This window comes from Coregonus clupeaformis, chromosome 16, assembly GCF_020615455.1.
Source record: "Coregonus clupeaformis isolate EN_2021a chromosome 16, ASM2061545v1, whole genome shotgun sequence".
Classification (NCBI taxonomy): domain Eukaryota; kingdom Metazoa; phylum Chordata; class Actinopteri; order Salmoniformes; family Salmonidae; genus Coregonus; species Coregonus clupeaformis.
In genome coordinates, this window is record NC_059207.1 from 14989314 (window position 1) to 15015316 (window position 26003).

Genomic DNA, 26003 nt, shown 5'->3' on the forward strand with positions numbered 1-26003 from the left:
AACTTGTTTTCGCTTTGTCATTATGGGGTACTGTGTGTAGATTGATGAGGAAATGTTCTTATTTAATCAATTTTAGAATAAAACTGTAACGTAACAAAATGTGGAAAAAGGGAAGGAGTCTGAATATTTTCCGAAGGCACTATGTCACTTTTGAACAACACAATCACGGTGTGCTACATGTGCATAGATTGATTATTATTAGACTATTATCCATATTATTTACTATTGTGCAGCCATAGTGCATCCCTTTAAAACAGCTTACTACAGTGAACTTACCCCTGAAACGAGGGCCGAGTGCATGAGAGCAGCAAGCTCACATAAGGCAAATCAGTGACTTTCTGAGTCTGTCCCACTGACCATCACAGATGACAATTTAGCCAGGGTTGTGGGTTCGTTTCCCACGGGGGACCAGTATGAAAATGTATGCACTCACTAACTGTAAGTCGCTCTGGATAAGAGCGTCTGCTAAATTACTAAAATGTAAAAAAAAGACACGAATTGCATTAGAAATGGTATCTCCATGACGATCTCTGTGTTATAAACCTCTTATAACTGGCATATCAACCACCAACTTTAGTGAGTGAGTGCATCCTTAGTGACACTGACCTGGTGTCCTATAGCTCACACCTGTGCTTCCATTACATATTTTATCATTTTATTTTATTTAACCTTTATTTAACCAGGTAAGCAAGTTGAGAACAAGTTCTCATTTACAACTGCGACCTGGCCAAGATAAAGCCAAGCAGTGCGATAAAAACAACACAGCGCTACATATGGAATAAACAAAACGTACAGTCAATAACACAATTGAAAATCTATATACAGTGTGTGCAAATGTAGTAAGTTATGGAGGTGAGGCAATAAATAGCCCATAGTGCAAAATAATTACAATTTAGTATTAACACTGGAGTGATAGATGTGCAGACGATGATGTGCAAATAGAGATAATGGGGTGCAAATTAGCAAAATAAATAATGTAAATAACAATATGGGGATGAGGTAGTTGGGTGGCCTAATTTCAGATGGGCTGTGTACAGGTACAGTGATCGGTAAGCTGCTCTGACAACTGATAATTAAAGTTAGTGAGGGAGATAAGTGTCTCCAGCTTCAGAGATTTTTGCAGTTCTTTCCAGTCATTTGCAGCAGAGAACTGGAAGGCCAAAGGAGGTGTTGGCTTTGGGGATGACCAGTGAGATATACCTGCTGAAAGGCATACTACGGGTGGGTGTTGCTATGGTGACCAATGAGCTAAAATAAGGCGGTGATTTGCCTAGAAATGATTTATAGATGACCTGGAGCCAGTGGGCTTGGCCATGGGGCGGCGCACAATTGGCCCAGCGTCGTCCAGGGTAGGGGAGGGAATGGCCGGCAGGGATGTAGCTCAGTTGGTATGTGGGTTCGATTCCCACGGGGGGGCAGTATGAAAAAATAATAATAATAATGTATGCACTCACTAACTGTAAGTCGCTCTGGATAAGAGCGTCTGCTAAATGACTAAAATGTTAATATGAATTAGTAGTAAGTGCCAGCCAACGAGAGCGTACAGGTCACAATGGTGGGTAGTATATGGTGCTTTGGTGACAAAACGGATGGCACTGTGATAGACTACATCCAATTTGCTGAGTAGAGTGTTGGAAGCTATTTTGTAAATGACATCGCCGAAGTCAAGGATCGGTAGGATAGTCAGTTTTACGAGGGCATGTTTAGCAGCATGAGTGAAGGAGGCTTTGTGTATGGCTCATCAAAAAGCAGTATCACAGTATACACACGTCGCTCCGAATAGGTAGAAAATAACCCGAAAACATACCACCTCACGGAGGTCATTGAGGTCGAAACGAGTGTTCTAGATGTGAGAAACACCTTTCCCTACCGGAACGTTCTCATGAGCGATAAACAAAGTGAAGGTAGCAAACTAGCACGGTTCAATTTGCTGGGCATCACGAGCGCCAAATTAGCAATCTATGCAGTTGTCAGAATAAGATTGATAAAAACATTGGTTAGTGATATTAGCATTCACTGCACAGGTGTCTGAGATTTACTACCTGCCAGTAGCTAGCTACAGTAACTAGCTAGTTAACGTTAGCTACTAACTAGCAAGGGGGATGCCAAGCTAACGTTTGCTAACTTAGTTAGCACAGGAACCGAATGCATGACTTGGAACTGCACATTTAGCTAATATTACAACTTGTTGTGAAACACTACAGTGTATATTAGCATGTTCTAGCTATATCAAGATGCGAACCATTGCTGCAGTGCAGCTGTATTAGCTCTGATATCAAGCTAACGGCTAGCTACTGTAGCCATAGGATACTCACCATGTTGATGCAGTGGTGCTGAAAAGGACTCAACGCCGACAACTGTCACATAAAGCTCCCGGAGTCGAAAATCGAGCGTCGCGGAGCACATAAGCCTTTTCTGAAGTTAGTAATATTTAAGAGTAATGAATTTGTAAATCAAACTGCTGCCCGTTTGCTGCAATTATATTTAAATGATCCATTAATTTAATCTCGGTTCGAGTGTTTTCAACGGTCGTCATCAATTAACACAGTACAAAGTCATAAACCCCGACTATTTCGACAGTTTATCTTCTTAAGATGTGATCTTAACCCTAACCACACTGCTAACCTTATGCCTAACACTAACCTTAAATTAAGACCAAAAAGCAAATTGTTGTTTTCATGAATTTTTACGATATAGCCAATTTTGACTTTGTGGCTGGGGTAACTAGTGGAAACAGTTTTCAACTGGAGTAGATCATGCTAATAGGCGTCAATGGATATGCCAGTTTACAGTATTACCTATGTGGGCGTTACTTTCCTTGAAACAAAAGACTTGCGCTTTGTATTTAATCCTTGAAAACCGTATTCAAGAAAAGTGATATATATATGGCATACTTTCTATTGTAATTTCTTGATTTTATTACGGCATTATATACAACACAATAAATGTAACTAAGGACCCCTAAAACGGAAGACTTTAAGTTACACGTGACTTTTATTTTCGAGATGGGCTCAGTGTTGCCAATTTAGCAACTTTGTCGCTAGATTTAGCGATTTTTCAGACTACTCCAGCGAATTTTATTGGTAAAAGAGTATAGCGACAATTTTTAATTTTAAGGCTGCCCCAGTGACTTTTGGTTGACCTAGCGACTTCCCTGTTTGTGTGTGTGTGCCCGCTTTGCTGCTGCGTGTGTGCAGCCTTCACTTGCACGCCTCGGTCCTCTCCCCACTGCTGCAGCATCAGCAAATTAAGTGCATTTATTAAATCGGTTCCTTGTTTTTAAATGACACCACAGCTTTCCAGGGCTTAAATGTTATTAACAATGATAAAATAAATAGTATATATATATATATAAAGAAGAGTTATCTACCTTACTCTGTTTTGTCTGTGCTGTTTCATTATTTAATCGGTTCCGTTTTGCTCTCCTTCAAACATGCTATTTAGTTTTGCTTTGGGGAATGTATCTTTTATCATGGAGTTAAGATGGGAAACTGGGATGCTAGCAAAGGCGGGAGAAGATTCGTTTTGGGACAGGGATACGGAAAGGTGGATTTCAGGGCGGGAAGGAGGAAAAGCAGAGGTTGAATTTGAATCTGGTGGGGATGGCGATAGAGGGAGAGATGGTGTGTCGAAGAAGAATGAGGTTAAGTACAAACAGAGTGAGCTGTGTGCCAGACCGAGTTCTGGAGGTGAAATGGAATTTAATAATGGACATTTAAGTGGGGTGGAAGGTGTGGTGAGGAGCTTGGAGCCTGAGCCTTGCATCAATAGACATGGTTATGATAAAGATGAGTTTGGTCCAGTGGGAATGATATTTTTGGAGAAAGTGGATCCTTTTGTCTTATCCATACGTGGTATCAGGTTGGGTGGAAAAGATGTTGGGTGCTGTTGAGTCGGTGAGGGTAACACGAAGTTGACTTGTGATGTTAGTTTGTATTTCCTCTGCCCAGAGGGAGTGGGCACTCTGTGCATCGCAACTTGGGGCAAGATCTGTATCTTGCTCTTAGGAACAGTGCACCATTGAGGGGAGTGATTTCTGGGGTAGCGTTAAGTGTGAAGGTGGAGCAATTGAAGTTGAAGATTCCTGGTGTTTGTGACGCCTGTAGGGAGCGTGGTGAAACAGAGGTCACACAGTCTATTCTTTTGAGCATTGAATCAGTATACCCGACAAAGTCATGTTAGGATATTTAAGTTACACTGTTAGAGTTTTTGTGCTAAACCCACTGCGGTGTTACAGGTGCCACGTTTATGGTCATGTCACAGCAGTGTGTAGGAGGGAGATTACAAGATGTGGGGAGTGTGCAGGAGGACATGGGACAGAGGAATGTGTAGTTCCGGGGGGAAAAGTTGTGTGTGTCAACGGTTGGGGTGCCCATGTTGCTGGGGATCGGAGGTCTCTGGTGCAAGAGAGGAAGGATGAGGTGACGAGGGTCAGAGTAGTGCAGATGGTGTCATATGCTGAGGTAGTGAAGAAAGTAGGGGAGGATGGATCGAAGGCGAGGGATTCTGAAAGGATCCCTGTGAGTAGTAGATCTATGCCAGCACAGAGGGATAGGCCAACAGGTGATATACAGTTGAAGTCGGAAGTTTACATACAACTTAGCCAAATACATTTAAACTCAGTTTTTCACAATTCCTGACATTTAATCCTAGTAAAAATTCCCTGTTTTAGGTCAGTTAGGATCACCACTTTATTTTAAGAATGTGAAATGTCAGAATAATAGTAGAGAGAATGATTTATTTAAGCTTTTATTTCTTTCATCACATTCCCAGTGGGTCAGAAGTTTACATACACTCAATTAGTATTTGGTAGCATTGCCTTTAAATTGTTTAACTTGGGTCAAACGATTCGGGTAGCCTTCCACAAGCTTCCCACAATAATTTGGGTGAATTTTGGCTCATTCCTCCTGACAGAGATGGTGTAACTGAGTCAGGTTTGTAGGCCTCCTTGCTCGCACACACTTTTTCAGTTCTGCCCACAAATGTTCTTTAGGATTGAGGTCAGGGCTTTGTGATGGCCAACCCAATACCTTGACTTTGTTGTCCTTAAGCCATTTTGCCACAACTTTGGAAGTATGCTTGGGGTCATTGTCCATTTGGAAGACCCATTTGCGACCAAGCTTTAACTTCCTGACTGATGTCTTGAGATGTTGCTTCAATATATCCACATAATTTTCCTTCTTCATGATGCCATCTATTTTGTGAAGTGCACCAGTCCCTCCTGCAGCAAAGCACCCCCACAGCATGATGCTGCCACCCCCATGTTTCACAGTTGGGATGGTGTTCTTCGGCTTGCAAGCAACCACTACCATTATGGCCACTATTTTTGTTTCATCAGACTAAAAAGTACGATCTTTGTCCCCATGTGCAGTTGCAAACCGTAGTCTGGCTTTTTTATGGCGGTTTTGGAGCAGTGGCTTCTTCCTTGCTGAGCGGCCTTTCAGGTTATGTCGATATAGGACTCGTTTTACTGTGGATATAGATACTTTTGTACCTGTTTCCTCCAGCATCTTCACAAGGTCCTTTGCTGTTGTTCTGGGATTGATTTGCACTTTTCGCACCAAAGTATGTTCATCTGTAGGAGACAGAACGTGTCTCCTTCCTGAGCGGTATGACGGCTGTGTGATCCCATGGTGTTTATACTTGTGTGCTATTGTTTGTACAGGCGTTTGGAAATTGCTCTTGGAAATTGCTCCCAAGGATGAACCAAGCAAAGAGGCACTGAGTTTGAAGGTAGGCCTTGAAATACATCCACAGGTACACCTCCAATTGACTCAAATGATGTCAATTAGCCTATCAGAAGCTTCTAAAGCCATGACATCATTTTCTGGAACTTTCCAAGCAGTTTAAAGGCACAGTCAACTTAGTGTATGTAAACTTCTGACCCACTGGAATTGTGATACAGTGAATTATAAGTGAAATAATCTGTCTGTAAACAATTGTTGGAAAAATTACTTGTGTCATGCACAAAGTAGATGTCCTAACCGACTTGCCAAAACTATAGTTTATTAACAAGAAATTTGTGGAGTGGATGAAAAACAAGTTTTAATGACTCCAACCTAAGTGTATGTAAACTTCCGACTTCAACTGTATGCTTCAGTTAGGTTGGCTTGTTAGCGTTCATAGCAATGGTTATGAAATGTACCGCAGAGATGGAACTTAAGTCACAGAAAATAGATGTTGTAGTGGCAGCTGCAGAGAAGTACTTGGGTGTACGATACTTTTTTCCCCTTTTCCCCTTTTCCCATTTTGTATAACAAAGTATAATGGATTTACACTATAGTTCAGTTGGGGGCAGTAATGCAACATATTTCAGTGGAGACTCCTCAGAGGAGGAAGGGGAGGACCATCCTCCTCAGTGAATTTCATAAAAATCACAATTTTAAAACATTAAAAAAGTTATAATTTTTAGATAAAACAATACTAAATAAATCACGTCACCAAATAATTGATTAAACACTATTTTGCTAAGGTTTACAGTAGGCTCAACAGCACTCTGTAGGGTAGCACCAGGGTGTGGCCAGAGGACAGCTAGCTTCCGTCCTCCTCTGAGTACATTGACTTCAATACAAAACCAAGGAGGCTCATGGTTCTCACCCCCTTCCATAGACTTACACAGTAATCATGACAACTTCCGGAGGACGTCCTCCAACCTATCAGAGCTCTTGCAGCATGAACTAACATGTTGTCCACCCAAACAAAGGATCAGAGAATGAATCTAATACTGAAAGCATAAGCTACAGCTAGCTAGCCCAGCAGTGCATAACATGTGGTGAGTCGTTGACTCAAAGAGAGAGAAAGAAAATAGTTAAACAGTTTTCAACAAATTGAAGGAGAAGCAAGAGAGAAATAGAGAGAGAGATTAACATTTTTTTTTAGCTTACTGAAACACCCTGCTCAAACAGAGGGATGCTATGTTAGCTAGCTGGCTATGACTATCCAACACAACACTGGAACTTTTCCAAGTCAAGGTAAGCTTTTGTTTTTACTAATTTATTGCCACCGGGGCCCGCCGGTGTAACTGCTTACTGAAACGTTACTGCATGATTCTAGTGGGTTTACTAACGCGTTAGTTCTATTAGCTAGTTCTATTAGCTATGCTGACTATGACGTAACTTTAGCTAATATACTTTCGCCTGGTCACATACAGCTGATGTGTTGTGCATTGAAGTCCACAAAGGGAAGGGAAGAGGTGAAGGGAGGAGAGCACATAACGTAAATGCGAGAAGGAATACAACATGGCTGCTATGAAACTGTGAACTGTGCTAGTCACTTTGATTCTGAATGTCCTCAGAAATGGTTGCCAGGGGTGTATTCATTCTGGCGATGCTGTTGAAAAACATTTCTTAAACAGAAGCAAACAGAAGAAAATGGGGATAAACTAACCTGAATTTGTCCAATAGAAACTCTCGTTTGCAACGGTTGGACTAATGATTACTCCCACAATCAGCTAGATGCAGGCAAGAGTGTGCAAGGCGGTATTACATTTACATTTACATTTACGTCATTTAGCAGACGCTCTTATCCAGAGCGACTTACAATTGAATGTCACCGTCTGTCCATGTGTCACTGTCTGTCACATAAAATGTGTCTTTTGACCTGTGTGTACCTACGTTGTAAACTTTCATTCATAGGCTAGGTTGTAGCAACCTCAGGATGGGTATATGGGTAAATGTGAGTATCATGTGGTAGCCTAAACCTATTGTTGTTACATTTAACTGGGTGAATGGAATATGAGTGACAGTCATTCAATATGCTGTAATAGAAATAAGGCCATGCCACTGTATTGGATGCCAACCGCCGTTAAACCCCACCGAAGAAGAAGAAGTAGAAGCTCTTTTCCCCAGTCTGTCAACAGTTACGAAACCCAGCAGGATTGATGTGTTATAACTACAGTTGTAGAATGTGCAGTGTGAACATTGTTTTGTATATGCGAAGTACGGATGTAAAATTGTCAGTGGGTTGTACTGTAGCCTATGGCCTAATGTGGCTCGATGCACTATAAATGCAACATTTGAATCAATGGTTGAAAAGAAAACCAGACTATTCATAATGATTCTGTAGTAAGTGTGCACCTGATATTGGGGGTTCTTACTGTACCACCTCATAAGTTAGCCTATTAATTCTGATATTTTAGTTGAGCTAATATGAAGTCATAGCCATTGTAAACACTAGATCTAAGTCACTCTAAGACAAGTGGTGCCCATAGTATAATTAAAATAAGAATAGTACATTCATAGGATCTCTATGGTGGTGCCACAGTACACATGACAAAAAACATGACTTATTCAATTAATTTATTCATCTTCAGCTACTTGAGCTGTTTAACAGACTGCTAAACTCGCCCCCTTGCACATTGTCCTTCTCCCACAGCCACCCAAGCAGGCGGCGGAGCCCAATTGTGTGATCCGGGTCACGGCAACATTGTAACAATGTAGCTACTTTCCATGTCTGCCCTGAACTGGGCTTGAACCAGGTACTCTCTGCACACTCACTCACCACCCAAAGCCAACCAAGCTATGACTTTGATTCTGAATGTCCTCAGAAATGGTTGCCATAACAAGTCATTGTTACCACGAGGCTATTCTTAAACAGTGTTTTTAGCAACCACATTGCCACTGATATACACTACCGGTCAAAAGTTTTAGAACACCTACTCATTCAAGGGTTTTTCTTTATTTTTACTATTTTCTACATTGTAGAATAATAGTGAAGACATCAAAACTATGAAATAACACATATGGAGGATAAGTTCATTAGAGTTACCAGCCTCAGAAATTGCAGCCCAAATAAATGCTTCACAGAGTTCAAGTAACAGACACATCTCAACATCAACTGTTCAGAGGAGACTGTGTGAATCAGGCCTTCATGGTCGAAATGCTGCAAAGAAAACACTACTAAAGGACACCAATAAGAAGAAGATACTTGCTTGCGCCAAGAAACACGAGCAATGGACATTAGACCGGTGGAAATGTGTCCTTTGGTCTGGAGTCCAAATTGAAGATTTTTGGTTCCAACCACCGTGTCTTTGTGAGACGCGGTGTGGGTGAATGGATCATCTCCGCATGTTTATTTCCCACCGTAAGGCATGGAGGAGGAGGTGTTATGGTGTGGGGGTGCTTTGCTGAAGACACTGTCTGTGATTTATTTAGAATTGAGGACCAGGAACCACCGGCCTGAGGAGAGACACATGAAAAGTGGGTGAGGGGGAAGGAGCAGCCGGTACGATACCTCATTTATCCATCGGAGGACCTTAAACGGCCCCACAAACCGCAGTTTCTTGCAGGGCAGGCGGAGAGTGAGATTTTTAGTGGACAGCCATACACGATCACCAGGCTGGAATACGGGGGCCTCACTGCGGTGGCAGTCGGCTTGGTCCTTCTGCCGACGAATGACCCTCTGGAGATGGACATGGGCGGCATCCCAGACCTGTCCGGCCCTGCGGAACCACTCATCGACAGCAGGCGCATTGGTCTGGCTGGGTGTCCAAGGGGCCAGGGCCGGCTGGTAGGGAGTGAGCCCCGTGGAGGAGTGAACGAGGGAGTTCTGGTCATATTCTGCCCAGGGAAGAAACCTTGCCCACTCACCCTGCCGGTCCTGACAGTGGCAACAAAAAAACCTGCCCAGCTCCTGGTTCATGCGCTCCACCTGCCCATTCGACTGAGGCCTATACCCGGAAGTGAAGCTGGCCGTGGCCCCGATCTTCTCCAGGAAAGCCTTCCACACTCGGGAGGTGAATTGGGGGCCACGGTCCAAGACGATGTCCTCCGGAAGTCCATAATGCCGGAAGACCTGTTGGAACAGGGCCTCAGCGACCTGGAGAGCAGAAGGAAGACCAGTTAGTGGCAAAAAACGGCATGATTTGGAGAACCGATCTACGACCACTAGGACTGTGGTGAAGCCGTCAGAACGTGGGAGGTCGGTGACAAAGTCTATGGACAGGTGTGACCAAGGTCGCTGAGGCACTGGGAGAGGAACTAGTTTGCCTGCCGGGGCATTCTGAGGTGTCTTCGTTTGGGCACATATGGAACAGGAGTTGATATAGCGGGAGACATCAGTAGCCAAGGTGGGCCACCAGTATTTTTGTGACAGAGAATGTAGGGTGTGTGTAATACTGGAGTGCCCTGCGGTAAGGGTGGTGTGCGCCCAGATCAGCAGGCAGTCATGGACCCTGGTGGGTACATACATGCGCCCCAGAGGGGAGGTATGACAGAATAAACTGAAAGCGAGTAAGAAATTGGGCCCAGCTGGCTTGACGAGAGTTCATCTGTTTCGCTGCCCGTATGTGCCCCAAATTCTGGTGGTCAGTGAGAATCCAGAATGGATGGACTGCGCCCTCCAGCCAGTGTCTCCATTCCTCCAGAGCGAGGACCACCGCCAACAGCTCCCTGTCTCCAACTCCATAGTTCCTTTCTGCGGGGGTAAGCTTTTTCGAGAAAAAGGCACAAGGATACATTTTCTCTGGCTTACCTTGCCGCTGGGAGAGGACCCCACCCACACCCTCCTCAGATGCGTCCACCTCCAGGATGAAAGGACGAGCTGGATCTGGGTGTTTTAGACGGGGCGATGTGGTGAACCTCTCCTTCAGCCTCTTGAAGGCAGCGTCAGCCTCAGGGTTCCAGGCCAGCTTCTGAGGCTCACCCTTGAGGAGAGGTGAGCAGGGTGGCTATGGAGCTGAAGGACCTGATGAAACACCAATATAAATTTGCGAAGCCCAGGAAGCTCTGTAGGCCCTTGATGGTGGTGGGCACTGGCCATGACCTGACGGCGTCTGTCTTCGCTCTTTCCATGAACACCCCCTGAGGACTGATCCTGTATCCCAGGAAGGAGATGGCCTGTTGGTGGAATTCGCATTTCTCCCCCTTCACCAACAGGCTGTGTTCCCGGAGGCGGAGTAGGACAGCTCTGACGTCCCTGATGTGCTCCTCGAACGTAGCCTAGTAGATCAGGATATCGTCAATGTACACCACCACCTGTCTACTCAGCATGTCTCAGGAACACGTCATTGACGAAGGACTGGAACGCGGAAGGTGCATTGGCGAGGCCATAGGGCATGACGCAGTATTCATAGTGGCCTGAGGTAGTGCTGAATGCAGTCTTCCACTCGTCTCCTTCCCGGATTCGGATCAGGTTGTAGGCACTCCTCAGGTCAAACTTTTTAAAGTACCGGGCCCCTGACAGCTGCTCGTTGGCCGACGGAACCAGAGGGAAGGGGTACCGGTACTTAGTGGTGATTGCGTTCAGCCCCTGGTAGTCAGTGCACGGCCTCAGTCCTCTGTCTTTTTTGGCCACGAAAAAGAAGCTGGCAGAGGCAGGAGAGGTAGAGCGTCTGATGAACCTCTGTTTCAGGGTCTCCGTCACATACTTCTCCATGGCCTCAGTCTCTGCTATGGAGAGGGAGTAAATGTGACTCTTCGTGGGGTGTTGTCCCTCCAGTAGGTCAATGGCGCAGTCCCAGGGCCTGTGAGGAGGGAGACACTTAGCCTTGGAGGCAGAGAAGACATCGGAGAGATCTGCGTACTCACGTGGAATGTTGGGCTGGAGGGCGGACTCCGGACTCTCCACTGCCGTGGAACAACAAACCACCGGCAGGCAGGTCCTCTGGCATGAGGGAGACCAGGCTGTGATCCTCTTGGTGATCCAATTGATGGTGGGGTTGTGTAGTCTGAGCCAGGGCAATCACAAAAAGATACGGTGAAGGGGTGATTTGACGATGTGGAAGGACAGCTCCTCGTGGTGCTCTGGTAGTGTGGGTATGGTGATGGGGAGAGTGACGTGCGTAATGGTACCTGATCCAAGTGGTTTGTTGTCCAGCGAGATGATGTGTAGCGGAGAAGGCAGTGGCACGGTGGGCAACCCCCATTCAGAGACCAATGGTTTGGTGACAGGTGATGGCGGAACACTCACGGAGCGGCGACGGCAGTCATACCGCCTAGATAGAGAGAGAAGATCTGTGGTCCGTGGTGGTTTTAGGGGGTGCTGCCCACCTCCATGGGTGAGGACTCGGAGGCAGGGCGGCTTCCATAGCTCAGATGGGGTGAGCGTCGAGGCTCCTGGTGGTGTTGGGAACGCCCTCGGTCTCTCAACATGTCGTCAAGACGAATGGACGTGGCGATGAGGGTATCAAGGTACATCTCATCATCCTGACATGCAAGTTCCATCGTGATGTCCTCCCGTAATCCTCTCCTGAAGGCAGTGCGCAGAGCACGCTCCTTCCAGCCGGAAGACGCCGCCACCGTGCGAAAGCTCAGGGCGTACTCGAACGCGGCCTCCTCTCCCTGTTGTAGCCGGAGGAAGCGCTCACCCCCGTCCTTTCCCTCCGTGGGATGATCGAACACCACCCTGAACCAAGCGAGGAAGGTGGAGTAGGGAAGCGCTGCGGCCTCACCTCCTTCCCAGACTGCCGTGGCCCAATCCAGCAGCTTTCCCTTCAGTAGCGAAATCACCAGCGCTATCCTGGCTTGGTCCGATGGAGATGACCCACGCTGACGCGCCAGATACAGTGAGACCTGTAACTGGAAGCCTCTACATTTCGTCGTTTTCCCGTCATAGCGCTCCGGCAGGGCGAGGGGTCCCTCAGACGTTGGTGATAGCATGGGAGGAGGGGGACTGGGTGCATTCGCCGCTCCCTGAGGTGGAACCGGAGCGATGGTCAGTTTATGCAGCGTTTGGAGCACTTCCTGCATGGCGGCGTTCAGCTGGGAAATCTGCTGCTGGTGCTGGTCGAGGCGCTGGGAAACTCCAGGAGGATTACCTGCTGCATCCATCTTTGTGATAGGTGTTTGATTCTGTGACGAGTACTGAGGATACGAAGAGGCAGGACGCAGACGCAGGAATTAACAATGTAAAGGTTTACTTAACACTGAGGAAGAGCACAACAAAGAGCAAGTACACGACAAGACACTAACAATCACACACAACACTGAACAGTCCAGGGCTATGTAGGGGTGGTGATGAGATGATGGTGCGCTGGAGGTGATTAGGGTGTGTTGGGTTTACATTCCGGTGTTGCGCTCAGACCGGTGGCTCAGTAGACAGGCAAATCAGAGCGTCGGAGGGGAGCAACGGGAGGAGACGTGACATTCAGATGGTTGAAATTTTAGACAAAATATCCACAGGAAAGTATTGTTTGCTTGACTTTTTAGAGCGCCAGTACTGAAGTTATTTATATATTTTTTAATGTTATTCATTTAGCAGACGGTCTTATCCAGAGCGACTTACAGTTAGTGAGGGCATACATTTTCATACTGGCCCCCCGTGGGAATCGAACCCACAACCCTGGCGTTGCAAACACCATGCTCTACCAACTGAGCTACATCCCTGCCGGCCATTCCCTCCCCTACCCTGGGCCAATTGTGCGCTGCCCCATGGGACTCCCGGTCGCGGCCAGCTACAACAGAGCCTGGATTTGAACCAGGATCTCTAGTGGCACAGCTAGCACTGCGATGCAGTGCCTTAGACCACTGCACCACGCTCATCTCCCCGTGAGGTCTTCAGGCCTGAAGTGAGCTCACAGAGAAAGCAATTCATTGTGGAAATATTGTGATATGCATTCACCACAAGTGCTGTGTACATATTTCATATATACAGTAGGGCATGGTTATTGAAAATGTAATACTTTTATGACAGTACAGATGTAGGTTCTTAATTCGATCGCTCTTTTGTTGCTGAGAATCTTCCTGCACCGCAGGAAATGCAGATGAACTTTGTGATTGACATAAATTCACAGAAAACCCACATTAACACAGTATTGCACTTTTCATGTAGCCTACTTTTGGCCAGCTAATAACCTAACCGCCGATCAAGCAACATTATGGAATAAACGTTAAAATCCTGTTGCTTAAGGATTCTTTTCCTGTGACAATATAGGTCAAATTAAGATCCCACATCTGTATATACTGTGACTTGGTGACTCCATACGTTTCAAAAACATTTTACATTCGCAATGAAAAGCCATGTATTGTATTGCGTCCGTGTTGTAAGTCCCCATATCATTGTTAGAACATGGACCGTATTCTCTCTGGAACATTGGAGTTCTGTTCTGGAACACAGCCCAAATCTCAACTGTAGTTTTAGTTTTAGATAATGCATATTAGTCAGTATCCAGTGTGTGCTGTTGAGTTTCACCCACATTCCTGATTCTAATCCATGTGTCATCTCATCAGTGTCTCCTGCTCTGTTGAGTTCCCACTCATGAACCCTGCAAGATAAATAAAGATGATAGAAATATTACAGTAGAACCTCTGCATATTCAATCCAACACACACATTGCACAATGTCACATTTCATTTTTAATGGCAGGGCTTTTTTTGGTATTTGAAAGCCGGTGAGCGTTGTACATCATTTATTTATTTATTAATCAAATAACAGTTTGAAATGCTTTCTATTGATCTCAGCAATATACTAGCTGGGGGTGGAAGGAAATAGAACAAAAAAACCCGTCAACTGCTCACCAACGGCACTGAAAACGGTTCTGAGAGGAATTTTGAAGTCTCTGGACTAGCGCCTCCTACCCCATTCGCTCTAATCTACAAGAATGCAAATGACAATGCAAATGAAAACACTACTGAATAATTTATGCATTGTGTTGCTTAACGCAAACCAAGAGCTTTTGACTTAAACAGAATAATATAGCAGTGCAGCATACACACACACACACGGTTCTGCTTGACAATATGGCAGAAGCTGCACATGCAGAAATGTACTCCACTTGTATTTTATTAAGATAATAAATATATGCTTCTGAATCATATTATTGTGTGACAGGCTGGGTTGTTTCTGTGCTGTGATCAACCTGACTTCCACCTCTACCATACCTGAATGCTAGTAGGACTACTGTAGTCTATACCAGTGAGCTGATATGCAGGTCCTGCTGAACATTTACCTGTATTTCAAATCCATTGTCGTTGCTTGGAGACAGATGGAATGTTGCTGGGTTGTTGTTTTGACTATTATATACAAATGTTTTGTGAAATGTTCTGAAGCTATAGGCTAGATATCGTTAGCTAATTGTAGCAATTGAAACATATGGGTTATTTTGATATTACTTTACTATTTTGTTACTATTTTGTTGGAATCTATTTGTTAATTTTCTTACTTTTTAACTACATTGTTGGGAAAGGGCTCGTAAGTAAGCATTTCACGATAAAGTCTACATTTGTTGTATTCGGCACATGTGACAAATAACATATTTTATTTAATTTAAATGTTTCTTTTATTTTGATTTGCTGCTATTTTAATATGTCAATATGTAAATGTCACTTCTCACCCCAGTTGACTTTAGATCATACACCAGAGCAACATGGACCTTCCAATGCCCTTGCTTGGACCATGGGAGATTTTCAATTAGGATAAAATCTGTCCTCTCCTCGACTCCTCTGTCCTCCTTTCCTCCATGAACCAGAAACGGATAAGTGGTCGCCATGAGTAGAAGAGTTTCAATGTGTTAGTAGGAGAACGGAGGAGTTTGCTACTCTCCTCGATAGCCTCCTCTAGTGGAGGATGCACAAGTGTATCCTAGCGCGGAAGAGATTTGAAATCAGCTGGATTGTTGCTGGATTGTTTGTAGTTTTTTGGGGGGTGATTCTCTAAGACACCTTTTTGTATAAATGAATTATTTCAACGGGTGCTTTGAGGGGCCACTCGAAAGGGCCTGAAAGGGGTGTGGGCTAGGCCTGAGTGGGCTCTATGATGGGTCCATTGGTCAGGGCGACCCCATGCTAGGATACCCCCACACCTTTCACTCCCCTCACCTCCCCTCTCGCCTGCAGAACCACCTTCTAAAGTATCTGTCTAATGGAAGGGGAGGTGCCAGTGTGCTTAGAGCGAGGTCAGCCACCTTGTGTCCCCCTTCGACTGTTGGTGTACCCACTCCAAAATACTGTCCCTCATAGACTGTTTGCTCCATGCAGCGTAAAACAACATGAGCTCGCTTTTTAGTTATGAAATTAGCAGCCCAGACTCTAGTGGGCAGCCAACTGTAATTTTATGCTATTTTGAAGACAAAATTCTACAATAATATCTAGTTTTTTTCAGTGAAAAATAGATAAATATACCCTAATGTAGGTAGGCCCTAATTGTAATGACAATGATTGGTGTGCTTGAGAGAGAGAGAGAGATAGAGAGACGTTCATTATAATCAGCTAATTACGCCAGTGGAATTAGAAGTGTCCTTATTTTTTCAGGCGGCAGTCAGAGTATGGGGAGATTGAAGTGATTCTTAATCCTTGGATAGAGCAGACTCTCTGGGCTGACTATGTGGAGCGGCTGTAGCTCTGTGTAAGACAACAGTATTTGGAGGTGAAAGCCTGTCCTCTCAGCGGCCTGGGAGCGCTGGGTTGCAGGGTTCCCCAGGTTCTGGGCACTCATTTGCATTGATATGGATTTTCTTCATGCTTTAGCTCGGCACAACCACAGCCAGCGAGACAGGCATCCCTCTCACCAAACCCTCTGGCCTCACTGGTTGGAATTTAGGCTGCGTTTATACAGGCAGCCCAATTCTGATCTTTTTTTCACTAATTGGTTGTTTAACCAATCACAGTAGCTCTTTTGCCTATAATCGGGCAAAATATCAGAATTGGGCTGCCTGTGTCAATGCAGCCTTACACAACCACCCAAATGCCAATTCATTCCATATTTCTTTGTACAATGTCATTCTTTTTTAAATCCAATGTAATAGTATAACCTCTGTGCTGTTTTTGTAAATAGAAACAACATTTATGTACAGTGTCCATATGGCTTACTTATAAAAATAGGCATATTAAAATATAGTAAACCATGAATTGTGTTATTAATGGATGTATGATAATACCTGCCAACTTAATTCACTTCACTTGGCACTGATTGTATAAGGAGGAGTAAGTGCATGAGAGATGTGTGTCTGGTGTGTGTGTGTGGATTTGTCAAGTGTCTTGCCAGTCAAATGAATTAGTTAAATATAAATTATAGATTACATTTATAGGCTGCTTTAAGGTAGGTTATTCATTTTAGATAGGATATTTTATCAAGAGAAATGTTTCAAAATGTCAATGTGAAAAGACGCACAGTTTTGCATTAGGTTTATATAATAAGGGACATTTGGTCATCCTCAACAGTCAATATTTCCATTGCTCTCAATGAAAACTAAAAATAAGCAATACGATTTTAAGAATATATAGGCCTATAAAACACACACACATATATATATATATATATATATATATATATATATATATATATATATTAATATTTATTTTATAGGCTAATTATGGAATAGGCTAAATGTTTAATGTATTTTAATAAATGTGATGCTCTTTTGCATTTGATAGCCTATAGCAGCCTAATATGAAAATCATTTCAAACGGCAGTTTATTGAGACCCGAATCGATTGTAACAATATGTTTCTGTGTTAAAGACATTGACCTTGGGGTTAAGGGTGTTTGACCATCATTTGACATTTGACCTCGAATATGTTACGTTATCAACCCCGGCTTGTTAACTGCTATTGATCACCTCTCCCCGGAGACATCACACAATAACGGTACGAAAATATGAAGAAAAATAAATAAATATGGTCTAAATGTTTCTCTTGATTCGTGTCTCTTTCAAATAATATCCTACAACGAATTCCTCAATACTTGAATATTCACTGGATATTTCCGTTTTATTTCAAATAATATCCTACAACGAATTCCTCAATACTTGAATATTCACTGGATATTTCCGTTTTATTTCAAATAATATCCTACAACGAATTCCTCAATGCTTGAATATTCACTGGATATTTCCGTTTTATAAAGGTAAGTAATATCTAGCATATTGGTTCTATCCCACAACGAAAATGAAATATTTAATTGTATAAATTAATACCTCCTCTCCCCTCCCTTCCTGCCCCATGGTAAGCATTTGTTTCTTCAAATATAGATTTACAGTATTTTATTTTCATTATTGATGTAAATTATTGTGCTTTGTTGCTCATGTGATTTGCGAAATGTGATCATGTAAAAACTAGTTTTGAGGTATAGGATGTCAATCATTTTTAGAGAATATATTACAGGACCATGCAGTAGATCTTACATAGTGATACATGTTTTTGGACACGATGGAACAAATTACTATTCTGTATACTTTAAAATCAAATGTAAAATTCATGAAAACGTGTCATTAAGCTTATCATGTATGCACAGTATCAGAAACTTTGACATTAAATGAAGATGATGCTGATTGAAGCATGCCCAATAATAGGCTTATATTGTAGGCTACATCTTGATGCACTGAGGCACAGTTTTAGAAGAAAAAAAAGAGTAAAGCAGGGATAAAGGTGTGTTATTATATTTTTACTCCAGTTGTAAGATGATAAGATAGTGATCATTTGATGCATCTGCTCATCAATTTTGCAAATGAACACCCACACACATGACCGCACACATCCATAAAAAAAAATAACATTCACGTTTGTGCAGGGGAGAGGAGGGGGGGGAAGGCCCACAGTGGAATGATGACTCCCGAACGTTCTCAGGGAAGTGCTTGTGTCTGGCCATGGAGCAGGCAGCTGATTTGGGATTGAGCGTTAGCATAACAAAAGGCCAGAGCCTGTGAACTTGGGGCACCTTTCGACCCTGGTGCTGTTGGGATGAATAGCCCTCAGGCCTCCCCATAGAGCGCCCCCACGGCTCGCCTGTTCCTGGCTAAATTGTTAATCAGGGTAATTTAATATAGTTTTCAATATGCCTCATCTCTCATCGGGAAAGCATTCACAGGCCCCTCGCACTCCTGCCGCAAAAAAAGCCCCCCCTATTCAGCCGAGCGAGACGGGCAGCTGCAGGCCTTCTAGCCCCCTGAATTGAAATGTTCAAACATCAACAACACGGAGGCCTGAGAGCCTGTGTGTGTGTGTGTGTGTGTGTATGTGTGTGTGGTGAGGAGGGGTGATGGGAGGAGTGCTTGTGTGAACTGGTCCTCTGTCTGTCCTCCAAACTTGAACGTGAACAGCCATTCATCCATGTCTAAACACACACACACACACAGCCTTAACTTGGCTGAGGACAGATGGCAGTGGCAATAGTAATAATAAATACATTTTTTAGCAGACACTCTTATCCAGTGCGACTTACAGTTAGTGAGTGCATACATTTTTCATACTAGTAGTAGTAGCTGAAATCATTTGTGAAAATGTTTGCTTACGAAATGTACATTTTGATATTGGATTGTGTGCCATTCAATATCATGTCAGCAATTTGGTGGAGAATGTCACATTAGTAAATACAATACCAATTCTCACACAAATATGTTAACTGAGTAAATATTGTCACTTTATCGTTGTGTAACATAAACATATGAAATACAGTGCTTTTATAATTGTGACCATTATCATATAGCATTTCTTCAGTCTATAGTTCAAGTAAAGTTTTACCTTCTGTATTAGTCATTCCATTTTATTGTGCCAAATCAGGTAAGATGCACGTAATCATACCAATGCATAAACTACCAATTAATAGTCCTTATTCTGAATGACTGCTCATCGCCTTCCTAGTGTGTTCAGAGTCCGTGCTCAGGAGGAAATCACTTCAACCCTGCTATGGCAGAACCTCCATGATAGGTTGGGGCTGGACCCTTCTCCTCTTCATCTGTAGCTGATGAGGCAGCGCCATGGCTGTCTGCACTGACATGACGCATACTGTAATCCCAGGCCGTAGTTCATCTTGGCCCAGAGTGATGTCATCTCTCTGCGCAGTAACTCTGTGTGTCGTCCGAGTGATGTCACCGTTGAGCTGACGTGTTCAGTGGCTATGGTGAGTCACTGGACCCCTGGCTACTGCATTTGACTGACTGTGAGGAGGGGAGAGACCCAGGGCCCACTCTTGACTCTGGCATCTATAAATACTACAGTAATCATGGATGACACAGGCCCTCCCTTGACTCTGTGTGTGTGGAGGAAAGGAAATGGATGGCGTAAGACTGGGACACGACACAGGCTCTTTTGTGACTAGATAGGTTTGTGTGTGTGCGTGCGTGTGTGTGTCCTGTTCAATTATAATTTACATTAGCTTTAGACATTAGCTTTAGAGTGGTGCGTCCATTCTTTCTGTACCTGGCTGTCACAGTCAGGTATCCTAGTCTCCAGAAAAGACGGGTCAGTAAGTTAGAGGAGGGGTCGACGGAAGGTGTGGCAACATGGAGTCATGTATCTATCTGCAGGAGAGTAGTCCAACATCTAGAGCTCTTACCATTATCTTCATGTTTATAATGTAAACTGTGAACAACTGTCTTGTGCTTCCAGAGTGGTCTTTTGAAGATGAATAAACAGATATATTCAAAGAGATGTCCATTCAAATCAGATGTCAACTTATTATTGTCTAGTTTTATTACATATTAAAAAAATGATTTAGGCCTCTGCACATGCTATTTCCTGCTGTGCAAAACCTCCACACAGTGATGGGATTTTCATACTAGTCAGCCATGCAGAGGGGCCTGTATGATAGCACAGACCTGTCCAACGCCTCTGTCTCAAGCCTGTCTGAGGCTGTATGCTAATCTATTATGCTGCAGATGATTTCCCAGCCCTAAATCATTGCACCCCCAACCATAACGGCAGACATACACTACCGTTCAAAAGTTTGGGGTCACTTAGAAATGTCCTAAGAACAGCAATTTTTTTGTCCATTAAAATAACATCAAATTGATCAGAAATACAGTGTAGACATTGTTAATGTTGTAAATGGCTATTGAGCTGGAAACGGCTGATCTTTAATGGAATATCTACATAGGCGTACAGAGGCCCATTATCAGCAACCATCAGTCTCAATGTCAACAGTGAAGAGGCGACTCCGGGATGCTGACCTTCTAGGCAGAGTTGCAAAGAAAAAGCCATATCTCAGACTGCCCATCTTAATCTTTTCTTTTTATTGGCCAGTCTAAAATATATGGCTTTTTCTTTGCAACTCTGCCTAGAAGGTCAGCATCCCGGAGTCGCCTCTTCACTGTTGATGTTGAGACTGGTGTTTTGCGGGTACTATTTAATGAAGCTGCCAGTTGAGGCCTGTTTCTCAAACTAGACACTCTAATGTATTTGTCCTCTTGCTCAGTTGTGCACCGGGGCCTCCCACTCCTCTTTCTATTCTGGTTAGAGCCAGTTTGCGCTGTTCTGTGAAGGGAGTAGTACACAGCGTTGTACAAGATCTTCAGTTTCTTGGCAATTTCTCGCATGGAATAGCCTTCATTTCTCAGAACAAGAATAGACTGACGAGTTTCAGAAGAAAGTTATTTGTTTCTGGCCATTTTGAGCCTGTAATTGAACCCACAATTGCTGATACTCCAGATACTCAACAAGTCTCAAGAAGGCCAGTTTTATTGCTTCTTTATTCAGCACAACAGTTTTCAGCTGTGCTAACATAATTGCAAAAGGGTTTTCTAATAATCAATTAGCCTTTTAAAATGATAAACTTGGATTAGCAAACACAAAGAGCCATTGGAACACAGGACTGATGGTTGTTGATAATTGTCCTCTACGCCTATGTAGATATTCCATAAAAAATCTGCCGTTTCCAGCTACAATAGCCATTTACAACATTAACAATGTCTACACTGTATTTCTGATCAATTTGATGTTATTTTAATGAACAAAAAAAATGCTTTTCTTTCAAAAACAAGGACATTTCTAAGTGACCCCAAACTTTTGAACGGTAGTGTACATACTAGCTAGCACCCCATCCCTATCCACAGTCAACGTATACATACTCCTATAATACCCCTACTATACTCCTATCCCAGACACATCACCACCCCCACCTCTAGACACACCAGGCAGGCACCCTACCCCTACCACAGCAACCCTCAAAAACTTTTAAAATTAAATTCATATTACAATTAGAATTCTAAACTACACTTTTTGAACACCAAACAAAAAGCTATTAACTTAAAATCTACAATTTTAACTGTTGTTATCTAGTGAATTTGGGAATCACTGAATGCAATTGGCATGACAGTAATATTATGTTGAAAATTCATATATTTGCAAATATTCTAGGTCCTTTGTAATAATGCTTATTTCTCATATTGCACGTGCCTGGAGTCCAAGTTTAAAAGCATCCTGAAGTTAGAAAGTAACTGTGTTTGTCATGGTGTCAGTCAGACAGGAAAAGTATCTGTAAATAAGAGGACAATAGCCTTATAGGGCCCTTGGGGCTCGGGTCTAAATCTGGGGTCAGGATCGAGGGCGACGTCTAGACGCTTTGCCTTTGTGCCTGGTCTCAACCCCCAGGTCCTCCTCTCTGAAAGGAAGAGCCTGACCTGTGCCTAGTCACCATGGGATACTGGGGTAGGAGAGAGGGAGAGAGAGCGAGAGGCAGAGAGAGCGAGAGAGAGCGAGGGGCAGAGAGAGGCAGAGAGAGCGAAGCAGAGAGAGGCAGAGAGATAGGCAGAGAGAGAGAGAGAGGCAGAGAGAGGTAGAGCGAGAGAGAGGCAGAGAGAGAGAGAGGCAAAGAGAGGTAGAGCGAGAGAGAGGCAGAGAGAGAGAGAGGCAAAGAGAGAGAGGCAGAGTGAAAGAAGCAGAGAGAGAGAGGCAGAGAGAGAGTATAGTAAATACACAGAAGGTAGTACATTTTTTTATTTCTCTCTCAATTTTAATGGCCAACAGATAAACTGCTGGACAATGATACAGTTACGATGAACATGTTTTCCATTTTACTCTCTGCTAAGTTGATATTGGCCTCATCAATTGAAACGTTTCATGTGTATTATGATATGAGGCTTCAAAGATCCAACTAAGATCATTTTACAAAGTATGTCATACTGTTATTTGACCTTTTACTTCCAACAATCACATTCCTCCACAGTTGAAAACTGACCACCTGGATAACTGTGACCTCACAGGTCCCAGCCACCCTCTGCTGATGTCATTGGTCAGTGAACAACTCAGTGAGATCATGTTTGCTTACAAGGACCTGAAAATCCAAGAGAGCAAAGCACACCACCAACAAACAGATCTCTCTCTCTCGCCCTCTTTCTTGCTCTGTGCAGTGAGACAGTGTCGGTGGGTGCCGCGGGGTGCAGTTTAATTGAAAGACAGAAAAGAACAGTGCTTGTTTAAACCAACCAGCAGGGGCATGATGGGAAAACAAAGGTGGCCCCAGGGGCTGGTGACGTGACACCACTAATGGCCAAGCAGCAAAGAACGCAGCCTCTGTTTTGTTACCATCGTCCTAGCGACAACTATCAGGTCAGAGTGCACAACAGCACAACATTCAACTATTTTGTTGGCATGGCCTCAGTCTTTTAGTCATTTAGCAGACGCTCTTATCCAGAGTGACTTACATAAGCAATTAGGGTTAAGTGCCTTGCTCAAGGGCACATTGACAAATTTTTTACCAAGTCGTCTCTGGGATTCGAAACAGCAAATTTTCAGTTACTGGCCCAATGCTCTTAACCGCTAGGCTACCTGCCGCCCAAATCAAAGTTTATTGGGTGCGTATACAGTTTAGCAGTTGTTATAGCGGGTGCAGTGAAACGCTTATGTTACTAGCTCCTATCAATGCAGTAACATGTCAAACAGTTACACAAATATACAATTAAAAAATATATATATAATAATTAAAGAACAACAAGAAATCAAGAAATGAGTGATGCGTGATTTGAAGGAGTCAGGCGCATTCACTCCTACCCCAGTATCCCAAGGTGACTAGGCACAATAACAATAACCACTTACATTTTGGTTCTGGACACTAACTGTCATAATAGTGTATCATGAACATGGATAGTCTACTGCTATTCTATTCAGGCTATTGAAAACACTGGTATATTTTTTGAGACCTTTCTCAAATATCTGTCTTCACAGAGTTTGACATGGGCCCATATCTCAAGAGTGAAAATATAGCATCTGTGAATTTACTGAGAGCAAATCAGAGGCCCACATAAGGATGCCCCACCCACTCGCCACCCACAAGACGGCAGCTAATTTTGTCAGCAATAAATAGTAATGTTACATATCAATGCAATGCCTCTGAGAGAGGTGGGGAAGCAACAGAGAGACATTGAGAGGAACAGGCAGATGGACAGAGAGAACGAGAGGCAGAGATAGAGGGTAGACAGAGTGAGAGCATGTTCATCTGTTTGGCCCCTGGTCTGGTGCCTCATGGGATACCTGGACACTCTGTCAAGATTCTACACTTCGAAATCACTATCCACCGGGTTACACACACACACACACACACACCGAATGTGTTTGAGAATGTCTTGTCCAGCTCCACATGAGCAGTCCCAGTATGTGGTGTCAGTGTGTGATAACATGAGCTGCCATGCCCTGTGAGGACAGAGCAGTCTTGTGTCTGGTCTGGCCATGTCCTACACTGTCCACTTGCACCTATTACAAGAGGACACTACATTGCACTGCACATCTGTGCTAGCAAAGTTCATGATCTTCTGAAAATGGTAGTATAAATATATTTTATGTAAATCTAGCCTCAGTATGAAGAAGTCTTCAATGCAATTCAGTGATGGTCCTAAATGAATTGAGAAGATTCTGATCTAAATAGAATAGAACCTATACAGTATTTGCCTATGTTATATTCAGTCACAGGGGAGAGTGGGGTAAGATGAGCCATAGGGTTAAGTTGAGCCACCCTTGTTTCTAGAAAACCATACACAAAATGTGTCTTTTGACCAAATATTTAGGAAGAGGTCATCATTTCATGGAGTCTGTGAAGGAAGAAACCACATGGAAAAAGTGGTAAGCAAGTTAGGTCCCACCAAAAAAGTATAATTAATTTATTCTGTTAGAGATTTCATTATGCTTGTATCTAAAATAAAATGAAGATAATTTAAAGATTGTTCTATACATCAGTTGGGGTCTCTATAAACTTCAATAAGAAGTCCTAACACTAGCATGAAAGTGCATCCTTGTAGCTGTGTTGGTTAATATAGCAAAAATGTTTGTTGAGTCAATGGCCATGGGGTATGTTGAGCCAATGGTTGAGCCAATGGCAAGTTGAGCAAATTGAAGTGTTTTTTTCCAAGGCGTAATGCAAGAAATTTTCGCTGGGATATGAGGTAACAACAGGGCCTGGCCTAAGATAAAAGTGTTTTAAAAAAGTACAAATTGCTTGTTAAAGGATACTTCAGGATTTTGGCAGTGAAGCCCTTTATCTACGTCCCCAGAGTCAGATGAACTCGAGGATACCATTTTTATGTCTCTGCGTGCAGTTTGAAAGAAGTTGTTAACTAGCGTTAGTGCAATTGCTAACTAGTGTTAGCGCAACACCTGGAAGTCTATGGTAACTGCTAGCATGCTAGTAGATACCATATAATTCCAGTCATTGAGCTAAGGCTAGTTAGCATTGGCTTGCGAAACTACCTATAACTTCCTTCATACTGTTTTCAGAGACCTAAAAATGGTATCCATGAGTTCCTCTGACTCTGGGAAGGTAGATAAAGAGTTTCATTGCCAAAATCCCGAAATACCCCTTTAAGCCTGTGTTAAAAGATGCTTAAAGGGATTAAAAGACAAAAAAGCGATGTGATTGTGTTGAATTGTGTTTGGGAAATAAAACATAGACCTGGTTTTAAAAAGGTAGTGGTAATATTTAATTCAGTGCAGAAATTTGTAGGCGGCTTAACTTACCCTGTCCCGCTGCTCAGCTTATCCCATACCCAGTGTAAATTGTGCCAAGAGACCACTTTTTTTGTACAAGTTATGTTTTAATTCAGATTATTTCCAGGGATACACAACATCCTGAACTATATGTAGTTGATATCTTCGTTAGAAAGAATACTATATTTCCCTTGACGGAGTGATGCTGAATGTAAAAAATTGCTAAACTTACCCCACTCTCCCCTATACGCCATACTGTCTGTCAGATAGTGCAGTCTGTTAACCTCTCTACCTTTCTACTGTATATAATATACAGTACCAGTCAAAAGTTTGGACACACCTACTCATTCAAGGGTTTTTCTTTATTTTTACTATTTTCTACATTGTAGAATAATAGTGAAGGCATCAAAATTGTGAAATAACACATATGGAATCATGTAGT

The 26003-nt window shown here is 43.2% G+C and overlaps 1 protein-coding gene across 2 annotated transcripts in view; it reads right to left on the minus strand.

Moving 5' to 3' along the window:
• Positions 1-2728, minus strand: part of LOC121584056 (transmembrane protein 161B-like) — a 38832-nt gene extending 36104 nt beyond the window's left edge. The window contains exon 1 of one of the 2 annotated variants that reach the window (XM_041899885.2): positions 2316-2728. In XM_041899885.2, the coding sequence (XP_041755819.1) occupies positions 2316-2318 (3 nt within the window). In that variant the 5' untranslated portion in view covers positions 2319-2728. The remainder of the gene's footprint in view (positions 1-2315) is intronic. The other variant, XM_041899884.2, reaches the window with a different exon arrangement.
• Between the last annotated feature and the right edge of the window lie 23275 nt (positions 2729-26003).